At 32.8% G+C, this 13994-nt stretch overlaps 3 protein-coding genes across 3 annotated transcripts in view; 1 reads left to right on the forward strand and 2 right to left on the reverse strand.

Annotated features, from left to right (window-relative positions):
• The first annotated feature begins 439 nt into the window (after positions 1-439).
• On the forward strand, positions 440-7119 carry LOC106757721 (casein kinase 1-like protein 10). The gene is made up of 14 exons (XM_014640482.2): positions 440-1142; positions 1263-1303; positions 1909-1978; positions 2715-2863; positions 2949-3044; positions 3910-3980; positions 4388-4449; positions 4561-4624; positions 4756-4840; positions 5216-5342; positions 5446-5519; positions 5596-5659; positions 5888-6021; positions 6332-7119. The coding sequence occupies exons 1-14, from the start codon at positions 1067-1069 to the stop codon at positions 6605-6607; spliced, it is 1389 nt and encodes a 462-aa protein (XP_014495968.1). The 5' UTR covers positions 440-1066; the 3' UTR covers positions 6608-7119.
• Positions 7120-8475: 1356 nt separating this feature from the next.
• Positions 8476-11801, reverse strand: LOC106757213 (vacuolar protein sorting-associated protein 2 homolog 3). Its single transcript, XM_014639834.2, has 11 exons — positions 11675-11801; positions 11488-11532; positions 11334-11368; positions 11174-11224; positions 10955-11059; positions 10754-10825; positions 9852-9923; positions 9671-9751; positions 9052-9087; positions 8912-8967; positions 8476-8791 (listed from the first exon to the last, which is right to left on the reverse strand). Exons 1-11 carry the CDS (start codon positions 11706-11708, stop codon positions 8740-8742), a joined length of 639 nt encoding a protein of 212 aa, XP_014495320.1. The 5' UTR covers positions 11709-11801; the 3' UTR covers positions 8476-8739.
• Positions 11802-13381: 1580 nt separating this feature from the next.
• Positions 13382-13994, reverse strand: part of LOC106756880 (CRIB domain-containing protein RIC7-like) — a 1381-nt gene continuing 768 nt past the window's right edge. The window contains exon 4 of the mRNA XM_014639480.1: positions 13382-13845. Within this exon, the coding sequence (XP_014494966.1) occupies positions 13382-13845 (464 nt within the window). The remainder of the gene's footprint in view (positions 13846-13994) is intronic.

Here is a 13994-nt window from a genome sequence, read left to right on the forward strand (position 1 = left end):
CTTAATTAATTTCTTTTTTGATAAATGTATTGGAATGAATAAAATAGTTACTAGCATACAAAATGTGTGGATTTAAAAAGGAAAATATTGTTAAAAATAATCATAAATGGTAAATTTTAAGAAACATAAAGTGATTTCTCTTTATATATATATTTTTTAAAATGTAACTGAAATTGTAAACAGTTTTTAAGATGAAAAGAAGAGGAAATAAATTAGTAATAAAGAAAGGAAAAAAAAAAAAGAAGAGGGAGCAGTTTGACTAAGAATGGGAGAGGAATAGAGATAGAAGGGATCGGTTAACCCATCGTCTTGTCATAATCTACAAATTTTCTTATGGAACACAGTTTCACTGAAAAACGAAGATGAAAAAGTAAAGAAATATTAAAATAAAATTAATTTTAAATACAACGAAAACACACCAACGATTACTATAATCTTGCCAGCTTTTCCTTTTTCTCATTCTCTCTCTCTGTCTCTGTCTCTCTCCCTCTCTCTCTTCAAAGTCCATACTTTTTTGATTTGTGGAATTACTCTAGTTCCTACTTGGTTCAGCACAGCCTCCACAATCTCCTCTTCTTGGTCTTTCTCTTTTTGTATTTTTACAATAAAAAGATTCAGTTTTGTGTGTTGTTGCTGATACCCGTTAGCATTTTGTGTTCTGGGTCAATGCGGTCATGTTCTTTGCAAATTAGGGCTTCAATCAGTGGTCTGGGGTGATCGATTCTGGTTTATGTGTGGATAAGGAATGTAGTTGGAGAAGGTGGTGTGTATTCTGAATAATAAAGATTTCATCTTCATTGTTGGGGATGTTACGAATTTTGTAAATTTAGCACCTTTTTTTAATTTGCCCCTTATCCTGGATTTGTTCTTTATTCCCCTTTGACGGCTAATCGGACGACTAGATTAGAAAATCTCATTGGATTTGAGTGGATGCTCCAATAGAGGTTGGAAATTTTGACCTGGTGGACCCCTTGGTGCACATAATTTGGTGGTGGAATTGGGAACAAATCTGAGCAGAAAAGGCTCGCTGTAGTTACTGGTGAGGGTGTATTGAAGGTCTTTTAGGATGGATCATGTTATTGGTGGGAAATTTAAATTGGGAAGGAAAATTGGGAGTGGGTCTTTTGGGGAGCTTTATATTGGTATGTTCATGTTTTTGCCCTCTTTTTATTTATTACAGTAATTATAGTCTTCCTTTTGTAACATTTTTATATATAATTATGTGTTTTGTAACGTATTTTCGTTCCTATTCTCTTTGTCAGCTGTTAATATACAAACCGGAGAGGAGGTGGCTATCAAGCTGGTATGTTAGTTCTCTTCAAGATTTTAGCCCTCTTTTGCGTCTGGTTGTGGCAGAATGATTATTAGTTAACCCTTATATGAATTTGTAGAGATCCATTGATCTGTTCCTGTTTTTGATTCCATTTGTCTTGTATGTGCATACATAAACTAGTCAGTAATTACCTTGATTTAATTTGTGGAACATGGTTTTTAGACCGTATAAATTGTCTTGCACTCGTTGGAGTGCTTCAGAATTCTCCAAGTTTGTTTTATCAATGTTCAGAGAGTTCCAATAAGGATACTTGACATTTGATTTGAGATGTAGTTTATTATTGTCGGATTAACTAACAGAGGAAGTAGCATCTCTCTCTTGCACTTTTACTGAGCAATACTTACGGTTTTCAAGAAGCCAATAAGATTACTTAATGCATTTCAGTGGCATGTGCTAGGGGTGTAGTGCACACTTTGGTTCCCATTATTAGCTGCAATTTATCTTTTAGATTTTTCATCACATTCTTTCTTCTGTTGTGTTTTGATAGTTTTTCTTTAAGTTTATTATATTTGTCTGCTCATTATATATGTGTGTGTTTGTTCTTAGCCCATTTGTCCTCTCTATAAAATTTCCAGGAACCTGTGAAGACCAAGCATCCCCAGCTCCACTATGAGTCAAAATTGTATATGCTTCTTCAAGGAGGAAGTAAGTCTAAATCTGTATATCTTCTCTCTCCCCCCCCTTTTTTTTTTCATTTTTGGTACTAGTTGTATTAGGCATTACCTCATGCTAAAGTTTCACAATAAAATTATTTCTTAATCGTTCTGTTGTGTGTATGAGTGTTGCTGTCTGGAGGGGAACCGTCACAGAGCAACAAAAAAAAATGAAACAGTATGAAGGGAGGATTACTGAAATTACTTATCCATTATAAGCCCTCCAGTACAGAGTCATGATGCAATGAAAAGGAGTAATGCAAAACGCAAGCATTGTATTCACAGAATACCATAAGTAGAAAAATGAACAACAGAACATTACGAAGAAAGATCCCAACAGAGAGAAGGATCACAATTCAGAATTCTCATTCCCCTCTTCCTCTATCCTCTAACAGTCTCTTTTATTTATTTGCGGACCAATGGAAATCTTTGAGCTTGATGTTAGTTATTTTGGGCTTAGAGCTCTTCCTGACCTCAACTTTCCTTTCCCTCACGTGTTCCTCACCTCCTCTATCATTAAGTGTCTCTTTTGCCCCCTCATGCATTGTTACGGTGTCCTCTTGAGTTTGGAGGGTATAGCTTAATAGATTTCCTGAATCTTCTTCTATTTATGAATCCAAAATCATTAGTCTCAAGCTATTCCCTCATAGTAATGTGAGACTGAAAAAGTTTCAGGAAAAAAAAAAGATTTTTCCTTTTGAGTAATGCAATTTGGTTCCTTCTTGAAGCGGGGATTCCCCATCTCAAGTGGTTTGGAGTAGAGGGAGATTACAATGCGATGGCAATTGATCTTCTTGGACCAAGTCTGGAAGATTTGTTCAATTATTGCAACCGGAAGTTAACATTGAAGACAGTGTTAATGCTTGCTGATCAATTAGTGAGTCCATATGTGCCTTCATTTTCTAAGCAAAGTACATTAATTAGCGATACTGATGTTTGACTTGCTTAATACTGTTCTTCAGATTAACAGAGTTGAATATATGCACTCTAGAGGTTTCCTTCACCGTGACATTAAGCCAGACAATTTTTTGATGGGCCTTGGACGTAAAGCAAACCAGGTATATTATTTTGTTGAAAGTGTTTTGCTTCTTCGTCTTCACCTTTTTGTTTTGGAGGGTTTTGGTTGTTATTTCATCATTTTTCTCATCATTTGTCACAAGAATGGGAACTAAATATCTCATTTAATTATTACTTAGACATGATGTCAAAGCACATTTTGGAATTCAAACGTGCAAGACTTCTGAAGTTTGTACCTTTAACAGAATTGGATTAATCTTTATAGTGCAAGAGAAGACATAAAATGGTGTTGTACTACTACGTATACAAGAAGATAAATTTGATAAATTGAATTCTTCTTCATAGTTCAAGAGAAGGCATAAAATGGTGTTAAGCTAGCTAGTAGTATCCAAGAAGATAAGTTTGATAAACTTGCTTCAGGAAGAAGAAGAAAAGGAGCAGAGTGTTTATCTTTGCTATGATGAGGAAAGAACCCTAAGAAAATACAACTCATTTGAAAAACTGCGAGTCTGGTGGTTATTCTATTTGTCCTGTTTTGTACCTAATTGTGCAGGAGTGATTAAGTTTAGATTTAGGAGTCACTTTCTACAACAAAGCATGAGACAGTACGTCACATGTCGTGGTGCTTCGGATGTTGGCTTGTCAAGGCCTCTTCTACACCTTGAAACTCACAAGGCATTCTTGCAAAGTGATTGAACATCGCTTTGAGACAACTCGCCTTTCCTCTGGCACTTGTCATTTCAATGAGTTATTTTCCTTTCTTTTTGCCTTCAATTCTATTCCAGTGTAATTCTTTGTTGCCACTAAAATAAATGATCGATATATTCTGAATGAAACATTCTATTTGCTCATCCAAATTCCAGTTCTTTTAACTATGTTCATCTCTTGCTGGATATCTCATTTCAGGTTTACATCATCGACTATGGCCTTGCAAAGAAATATAGGGATCTTCAGACACATAGGCACATACCATACAGGTAAACTTTATCATCATTATTTGGGGATATTGAGGTGTAGAATATGAACTTTTGACCAGTGCTTCAGGGAAAAGACCCTGCTGTATTTATTGCATGTCTTTGATTTTAGCATTTCTATCTCATCACTTCTATAGGCATAATACCCTTTTTCAAGTGGATAGACTTTACCTAAATTTAGGTGGTATTGGTATCATTCACTCGCTACAATGATTAATGATAATATTAATTGGGATCACTGTCAAATATTGTGGATGTGGTTGTGCTTGCAACCTAGCACAACTTTGCAAATTGCAACATTTATCTTTCACTTTATTTTTTTATTTTATTTTAGTAATATAGTTCTATGTCGTAGTTTTTTGGTAAAATTCACATTTCTTTTCTTATTTACCGTTGTATTTCCTGTGCAGGGAAAACAAGAACCTTACTGGCACAGCTAGGTATGCAAGTGTTAACACTCATCTTGGAATCGGTGAGTAATATGTTGTGAATTTGCTGTGGTTCGTTCTGTTTTTTTTTTTGTTGTTGATAACCAATAATTAGAACTATTGCTTTAGTTAATTTTGCTTTGTTTTGCTGGCAGAACAAAGCAGAAGGGATGATCTGGAATCTCTTGGTTATGTGCTCATGTATTTCTTAAGAGGAAGGTCAGACAGTTGATAGAGACATCTACTTTACCCCCTACACTAGATTTGGAAATTTATTATGTTATTCTTAACATAGTTTAGCATAAAATGTTATTCTCACTATATCTTTCCTTTGTACAATTTTTTTTCAGTCTTCCCTGGCAGGGACTGAAGGCTGGCACCAAAAAACAAAAATACGATAAAATCAGTGAGAAGAAAATGTCAACTCCGATAGAGGTATAGTAATTAATTGGATCAGTACAGCTTTTGGATAAATTTGATATTCCCTCTCGATCTAGTATTTTGTGCAATGAATTTGGTTGGATGTTGTTGAATGGTGACTACTTCTAATGCGAATACTTATGAGCAAAATGAACTACTTTTTTCTCCTGTGCATTGAACTATATTTAGTTATCTATGAATATTGAATGATGTTATTAACTAAATACTCAGGTTAATTTTCACATTTCATGTCCTAAAAGTTGTATGTGCTGTGGATTCAACAATTGGCAAAACTTGCCTATTGTGTATTTTACCTTTCTTTCATCTTCTATTATAGCTCACAATTTTGTTGGTCCTGTTTTATTGATAATATCTGTGCTTGTATAATAGGTGCTTTGCAAATCATATCCCTCAGAGTTTGTATCATATTTCCACTACTGCCGATCCTTGCGGTTTGAGGACAAGCCTGATTATTCATATTTAAAGAGGCTTTTTCGAGATTTATTTATTCGAGAAGGTATGACACATGATATCTAATTTGCATATTAGCATTCCATATATTTAGATGAAAAACTAGTATGTTAAATGGATGCAAATTGTTCTGGACATTTTTACTGCAGGCTATCAATTTGACTATGTTTTTGATTGGACTATATTGAAGTATCCACAGATCGGTGGGAGCTCTAGAGGGCGGGTTAGTACTTTTTTATAATGCTTGTTTGGATTTTTCTTTCTACTTGAGGTCACTTACTATAAGTTTTTTACAACAGCATGAAAGTGGCAAGGCAGCTATGCATGCAGGACCATCTGTACAAAAGCCAGAAAAGATATCAGGTCCAATCTCTTTCAGCCAAATAAGATGATAATATTTCTAATTCTTCTAATTCAAAACAAATCTGATCCCTGGTGATCAGAAGTTAATATACTGTGACCTCCAACTTCCGAAACATTAAGCCATATCTATCCTTTTCATTGTTCATTCAACTGTGGTTGAACTACTTCATCTTTCTCAAATTGATTTTTGTATGGTTTATGGTCATTCAAATCACTTACTCATTTCAGTTGGGAAAGAGATTCGGGAAAAATTCTCTGGTGCTGTTGAAGCTTTCTCCCGGAGGAATCCAACAAGTTCTAGTCCTCGTGGTGATCACTCCAAACATAGGGGTTTTGAGGAAGGAGCAGTGCACAAGGACGTGGTAAGTTTTGTTTTTTAACAATTACCTTCCACTATTGTTTTCAGAGCATGAGAGCTTTGTGAATGTGTTGCATCATTGCATGCAATCATTTGTTATCAATTTTTATAGTTGTGGAGTACTTCCATCACGGAAACAGTGGTGAAAGTTGTCAGTTAAATAATGAACTAGTTTATCTTCAGACCTTTAATTTAGCCATTATTATCTAAGCAAAGACCCTTTGTTCATCTTTTGCTTTTGCCATTTTACTTATGCCTAAAACCTATACGTATTTGTTTGTATTTCTATTGACATTTTAACCTTGTCTTTGAAGTATCATGATCAAGAGAAAGGACGTAATTCATCTCGATATGGTAGCAGTTCAAGAAGAGCTATAATCTCATCATCAACCAGGCCAAGTTCCTCCGGTGATCATACTGACAGTCGTACTGGCCGGCTCACCTCAAGTTTGAGCCGTCCATCAACAACACATAGAAACATTCAACCTATGTACGAGACCAAACAGCCAACGTACACACGGTCTGGATCTACCAGAGGCAACCGTGACGACCCTCTCCGGAGTTTTGAACTCCTCTCTATCAGGAAGTAACAAGTATATTTAGTTTCATTTGTTGCAAAGACATTTTCTAAATTCTAATGCACCTGTTTCTCCCAGAACTATTGATCTCAAACTTTATGGAATCATGTTCTCGTATATTATTGCATTGCCATGAGCCACGAGCCACGAGCCATGAGGTTATAAGCAACTTCATTTGCTGTGTACCAAGGTGGACTATTTTCTACCCCCTCCTAGATAGTTCCTTCTGAAGAAGATTTCTCAGATGTTGTATCATGCTTCTGAGAATTCAACCAGGGTCCTCTCTTGTTTACCACAAAAACTTGTTTTCTTTTCTATAAAAACAAAATAGATGAAAGTAGAGTTGTAGTTTATGATACATTTCTTCGTCTTTTTTGCAATGAGACTCAACACTGCCTCTATCTATGTTTCCCTTGCTATAAGTGGAATTATTGATGTTAGAAATTGCTCTCAACCATTTAGAGCTGTTTGACATCTTTCATTCTTCATTTCTCCGGCAGTTATATAAACTACGTATCATGTTCTTGGTGTTTGGTTAGTTGATATGATTTTCTCTTAAGATAAATTAATTTTCGTAATGGTTCTTAAATTTAATCATGGATGGTTAAGATTAAAATATGCGAGTAATAATGTTGCATGATAAGCATTTCTTTTACTTCAATTTTGATTACCATAGTATAGTTGTACGATTTAAATTTATTATTGTTTTTATATGGAAAGTGACTCAATTGATACATTATGTTGAGTTGAAACTAGTTCATTAATTAAACATAGTATGTTTAGTGGTATTTCATCAATTGAGGACAAACATGATTTTCTCCATGGACAAATATGGTATTTGAGAACAAACATGGACAAGTACAGTATTTCATTATGCATGCATTCTTTGCTTTCTCTTAATATTGTGCCATATTGATTGTAAAATTCTTTTCATACTAATTTTTACTAAGCTAAATTCCTGTTGATCAGGGGTTAAAGGGTGAATTCTTGTATTTTCTACCGAAAAAAAAAACCTTTCAATGTGGTTATTATTAAGTTGCATATTTCTAATTATTTTTAGTGATTTAAATATAATGTATTAATTTTAAAATAAGTGGACGTATATAAAGTAATTTGTTGAACAATTGTTTTACATTTGTCCTTTTAGGTGTTGATAATATCTGATTCATTTTGTCTCATTACTAAGAAATAAAATTGAACAAAGTGCATCTATTAAATTGAATTCAACTTAAATGGAATTGTATCATGAGTGAATTGAATGAAACTGATCTACTTTGGATTGGTTAACTACCTGCATTATTTAAATTATTATCAATTAGGATCTGATTTTAAAATATATTTTCTAATCCCATACGTTATAATTCAATTTAATTTAAACAATTATATATAAGCATAATTCAACTTTCAAAACAACTGAAATTATATATATATATATATATTTCCAAACGTCAGTAGTCAAACTTCAAGCACTTTAATTAATTAAGTGATACGAGTCAGTTGCTACTAGTATAAACCCAAATTGGTATAAAAATGAAGCATCTAATACACTTTACAAGAATTATACAAAAATCTCCAATTACGAATAAAAGAAGTAGCGATAATTCAAAATAACTTATAGCTTTCGTTAAACCCAATAGCACTTTTCAAGTTAATTAGGCACTAGTTATTTCTTAACGTCTGTGACAGAGATTTAAACCACGAGCCTAGAAAATGCTTGATTTTCACACAAATGAATATTTCACATTTTAGTTAATTTATTGACGGTAAAGCTTTGGGAATCAACTCTTTATAATGCAAGGCCTACATAGAATCAATCTAAAACCTTCTATTTTATCATTTTCCCTTGCTTTCATTCCAAGCAAACACCTGCACCAACAATCTAAAAGCTTTTTTCGGCCAGCTCAGCATTAATCAACGTGGCAGTTTGCATAAAAATAGCATCAAACTTAGGACTATTTATTATTCTTTATGTCCCCAACTAGAACTTCTACTGGTAAATTGCCATCTCAGCAATTTTGATATATCATCATTCCTACATGATAATATCAAAGATGTATATGTACACACTCAACTTGTCAAATCCCTGTAAAACATGATCCAGGAATGAATTTTTGTTTAAAACTATCACGATCCCAGCCAAAAAATTAAGGGTTTCTAAGAGCTGCCAAACGCTTCTCAAGTTCGTCAATGCCCGAGCTGCAGGGGCATCAAATAAAAATTAATAAAAAATAAATGACTAAATTTTTACTTATTCATAGACACAATGGTCCAAGTTTGGTTCTTAAAAAAAAAAATGACCAGTTAGACAGAAGATACCTGCTAACATCTTCAGTATTCTTTGTTCTAATTCTCCCTTTGGGGGCTGCTGATAACTGCCAGAGTTCAAATATGAATCACATTAGCTCAAGAAAAAGCATTATGACAGATGGAATGAGTTAAGAACAGCTTATTCCTACCTGTGAGGCAACATCCACACCAATTTCATCCAGCACCTGCAAAGAAAGAGTTTAAGAGAAATTGTCATCAATTTCCTTTTTGTAATTTGAAAAACAAATGTCATCTCCAAACAATAAGACATTGATCGTCTACCTTCTAAACCTTGTAAACTATGCTACAACAAAAATAGTTCAAAATTGTAGAAGTTGTTTCAGATCTGGAGAAGGAAACATGATAGTAAAAACACCATACTCTTTCTCTTGACAGACATTCACCAATTACTCTTTACTTATTTCAATGAGATTATGGAAGGACTAGCCAAATGGCATCAATTGATCAACCTAGTTCACTCCACCCAAAGGATAAATAAGGCTTGGTGATTTTTTCTATTGATTCTTGACTGCCCTGACTGTTGCTGCAGTAGTTAGGACCTAAAATTGGGCCAATGATGCTATCACACCCAACTAATCCTCAAGAATTGTAACCCAAGATACAATTGTTATTCCTCCCAGTAAACAACTTGAAGTGAAATAAATGCCATAAAAAGGAGTCTTAAATTATTTGAAAATTAGTAAAAGGCCCTGCAAACATTACAGCATATTATCTTTTGAAGTTGCAATGGAAGATAATAGAGAATACCTGATTTGTCAGTTCATCGGTTTCCTCTTCAGCTTCATCATCGTCCAAGGCATCATCTATGGCATCTGACATCATTTCAGTCTGCTCATAAATTATATAGCATTAAAGTCCGTAAGTTGTTGAAACAAAAATGATTCCTGTTTTTTCTAACTTCAAAAATTAGTAAACCAAAACATCTTACAGTCATATCCATCTGTGCTGATTGTTTCTGGAAGTCCTGTATAATTTTAGCTTGCTTAGCTGGCTCCATTTGCTGCAATGAATCTTCTAATTTAGCACAGGGGAAAAATAATAAAAATGGAAGTAGAGTTTAAAGACTTCGATTTAAATGTTTTTTTTTTTTTTTCAGAGGAAGTTATAAGAAGTGCTGTTATCATTGCTGTTTCTATACACAGCATTTTTCCTTTGAGTTTCTCCTCAATGCCGGATATATCCACGCCATCCAATTTTATCTTCTAATTCTAACAATGCGGGAGAAGGAGGCAGAAATACTTTTACAAAAATTTAGCAAAAGAATAATGTCATGTCCTTGACTATTGTGTGTAATAAAATCTAACAAACCCCTCAGTAAACCCTAAATATTAATAAACTTTATGCACCAAAACCCTCAACTTTTTATAAACTTGCAGATGGATCCATGAGTAAACATCAAAATACATTCACGTTCACATATCTGTATTGAACACATATATTATACTTTTAGATACTTCACTGATATGTATTTTTGAAGTATAGAAGCCTTCAAAAATTCTAGTACAGCCAAACCTAAGTCATAGAAGTACTGATTGTAGGCAACAACTCATCACATTTACTTAGTAATATTGAAGAAGTATGCCATTAATGTGGATTTGCAAAATATAAACTCTATATTAAGTTTCTTGAATTTTTGTACATATCCTGCATGTATCATATCCTATAAAAGTAGTTGTCTTGCATCACTACATTGGATGCATATAGTCTTCAATACACCTCATATATATGGATCATAAATAAACCTAATCAAATGTAGCTCTCGTGGCCTAGAAACACATATACTATATACGGACAAGGTATATATTTAAAGTATAAGACTGAATGTGCAACCTTATTGATAGCTGCCATTGCCTTTGTAGCGCCTTTCATGCCAGCAGCAACAGAAGAATGGGCATGCATCGCCTGCATCAAATTACAAACACAGCAAATACAGGGCAAATAAACCATGTACCTACTAAATTTTCAAACACAAGTTGCAAAAGAAGACAAATAAACGCATTACAAAAAACAAAGGCTCCATCGACAACGTACCTGCGTGTGAGTTGCTATGCCTCTCATCTGAGCTCTACTACCTTGAAGATTGGCAATTTGTTGCCTAAGCCTGACCAACTGGCGTGCTAGAATTTTAGTAGCTGCCTGAAAACAAAACATTCCTTGTTAAACTCCAAACAAGTGATCAATTTCTGCAAACAAACGCAAAAAAAAAAAAAAAAAAACCCTCCAACAATGAGCATGAAATGCAGAGGACACCTCATTGCCTGTCTTAGCAGTTCTTTTTATCTCAGCAAGAAGCTTCTTTTCCTGATAACACAAACACATAGTTCATATTTATTAAATACAATACTAAAATTGAGGTTCCAAAAAAAGGATAATCACATTAACTCATTAAGTAACTATGAAAATGACATACTTCCAATTGTAGTGCTCCAATTTCCTTTTCCACACCTGAAATAAGAAAACATATTATTACACACACAAGTAGAAATCTCAGCTCTGGAACTTATTCTGACAAAAAAATGATCATAACCAAGGTAAATTGATCGATGGCTGAAACATCACATCACCTCTAGTGGCGTTTGCCATTTCTCGTTTACTCTCACGAAGGGCCTCTGCAGGAAAAAGAAACAAGGGCTTTTAACCAAACCAAAACGGGAAAATTAATCGGCAACGAAAGCATCTCAAATATGACGCTAAATTAACTATGATTGGCCGGGAGAGAAAGCGATGATTTGACAGAAGAAGAAGAAGAACCTTTGGCAGTGGGTTTCTTGGAGAAAATGTTCATGGCGATCGGTCACCGTGGAAGAGACACGCACAACACAACGATGGTCGTTGATAGAAGAAAGATCCTCGTAATTTGTTAATCCTAATTTTCATGTTTTTTTAATATATATACTTTTTGTTTGTTTGTTATTATTTCACATTTTTAAGATTTTAGTTAATAGAAACCGCGTCGGTCTTCGTCCACCATTTTAACTATAAATTATTTAAAACAAATCATAATATTTTCCAAAATAAATTTGACATTTAATTTTGCAAACAATTTAGTTAAGGGTTCACGTCAAGTTATTATTTGTTTATTGTATGGAAGACATTTCTACCTTATAATCAATTTAACTTTAAAGATCTAGTTTCGTTTATTAGTGTGAATTATTATAAACTTCATCACATATATTCAATTCTTATTGATAAAATGAAAACAAAATTAAAGAAGTAATAAAATTTTGATTCAGACTTTGGATAAAAACAATGCGTCTATTTTTTTTGGTACTAATATATTTCTATTAAATTAATTTATAAAATTATATTTAAGAATAAAATTTAACTGAATTATTAATATTAAAAGAAATATTTAATAAGTTAAGTTTTTTCAATAAATTATAATATTATTTATGAGAAAAGAATGATTAATTATCTTTATTATTTTATTAATTAATTCTATCTTTTTCTTTTCAATAAACTTAATTAAGATCAATATTGTCTCAACAAATATTAAACTGATTAGATTTATTATCTATTGAAAAAATATTAAATAAAAATAATTACTATAATTTAATTGATAATTTAATAAATAAACTCAAAAAATAAATTTTAAATAAAATTATAATACATTTTAATATAAATCATTTTATTGATAAATAAAAAAGATATCACTAAATTTATTTTAAGTCGTCTCTAAAAGATGATTTGATAGATAGAGATGACAAAGAAGAGAGATAATAAAAGAAAGTGTAGGTTAAACAAGAAACAAATTATTTTATGGGCATCTTAACTGAATTATATTTGTTGAATTGACATCAAATGGAGAATAAAGACATGTCTGTAATGTAGAAAAACCATAAAAATAATAATAATAATCGATTTAAAGAAACCTATATTACATCGTTTGAATTTTCATGTCAAACATTCTTAAAATTTATAATATTTCTCATTTATTTTATGTATTTCTATTTTTTAATTATATCCATTTATTTCTTCCCTGCAAGAAATAATAACATATACTAAAGAATCTTTGGAGATGATTTTTGGTTCAACAATTATATTTTAACATTTACAATTTTTTTATATTAATTTTGTCTCTTTCTCTCTTCCAGTCTCACTGTTTTAAGAATAACTGAAAAAAAGACGAAGCTACCAAGTACTAGAAAAAATGTTTGCAAAAGAAAACAGAAATTATAGGTATTTTCATATAAATTAGTGTAAAATATCTGTACATAAAAAATCATCAATAACTAGGTTACCACCAAAAGCATAAAAAGATAGAATTTTAGAGTTGGGAGAGAGTTCTAAATTCAATCCGATAAGTAACCTAATACAGAAACAAAACTTTTTCTAATTTAGGTGATATTTTTTTAAACCAATAACTACCATTTACAATCCATGACAGAGGTAAAATATTCTAATAAAGATGAACTTTTGTATTTGCAAAGAGTGGTGAAAATTTTGTGTGAAAGTATATCACTGTCCATTTAGGTTACTTTTTCCTGTATCTTCTGTAGACTTTGTTGTCTCAACGTGTCCATCTTCTTGTAAAGACTCATGTTTGTTAGCTAATTTGGAGCTACGTCTCCCATGGCCTTCGCATTTTGATCTTCCTTTGCTTGAGGCACCACCAACATTGGAACCATCTTTTGACATCTTCGGACGTGACTTTCTAGGCGCCGCCAAATCACTGTCTTCTTGTTGGTGGGAATTATCACCCGTGTGCATGTCGTGGTCGGTATCTTTCGATGCTTGACATGATTCATGCGAATGGTGCGATGATTTTGATGACTTTTTTGAACGCCTTGGTCTGTCAGATTTTTCCTTTGCCTGAGACTCTCTTACATTCCCCGTTGAATTTGAATGTTGTTTACATTTTGCCGACTCGAACGAATGCCTTTCATCACCTTTCACAGATCTTGAACTTCTTTCCATTGAATCTGCAAAAGGAAACTCTTCACCTTTGATATATACACACATGCAATACAAAACATGCTATATATATATATATATATATATATATATATATATATATATATATATATATATATATATATATATATATATATATATATATATATATATATTA

This window comes from Vigna radiata, chromosome 3 (assembly GCF_000741045.1).
Source record: "Vigna radiata var. radiata cultivar VC1973A chromosome 3, Vradiata_ver6, whole genome shotgun sequence".
Lineage (NCBI taxonomy): Eukaryota > Viridiplantae > Streptophyta > Magnoliopsida > Fabales > Fabaceae > Vigna > Vigna radiata.

Coding starts and splice junctions, on each gene's coding strand:
- LOC106757721 (XM_014640482.2), top strand. CDS start 1,067: ATGGATCATGTTATTGGTGGGAAATTTAAATTGGGAAGGAAAATTGGG. Junction 3,045..3,909: donor TTGGACGTAAAGCAAACCAG/GTATATTATTTT, acceptor ATCTCATTTCAG/GTTTACATCATCGACTATGG. Junction 5,660..5,887: donor AAAGCCAGAAAAGATATCAG/GTCCAATCTCTT, acceptor TACTCATTTCAG/TTGGGAAAGAGATTCGGGAA.
- LOC106757213 (XM_014639834.2), bottom strand. CDS start 11,708: ATGAACATTTTCTCCAAGAAACCCACTGCCAAAG. Junction 10,826..10,954: donor GCATAGCAACTCACACGCAG/GTACGTTGTCGA, acceptor AATTTGATGCAG/GCGATGCATGCCCATTCTTC. Junction 9,088..9,670: donor CCGATGAACTGACAAATCAG/GTATTCTCTATT, acceptor CTTTCTTTGCAG/GTGCTGGATGAAATTGGTGT.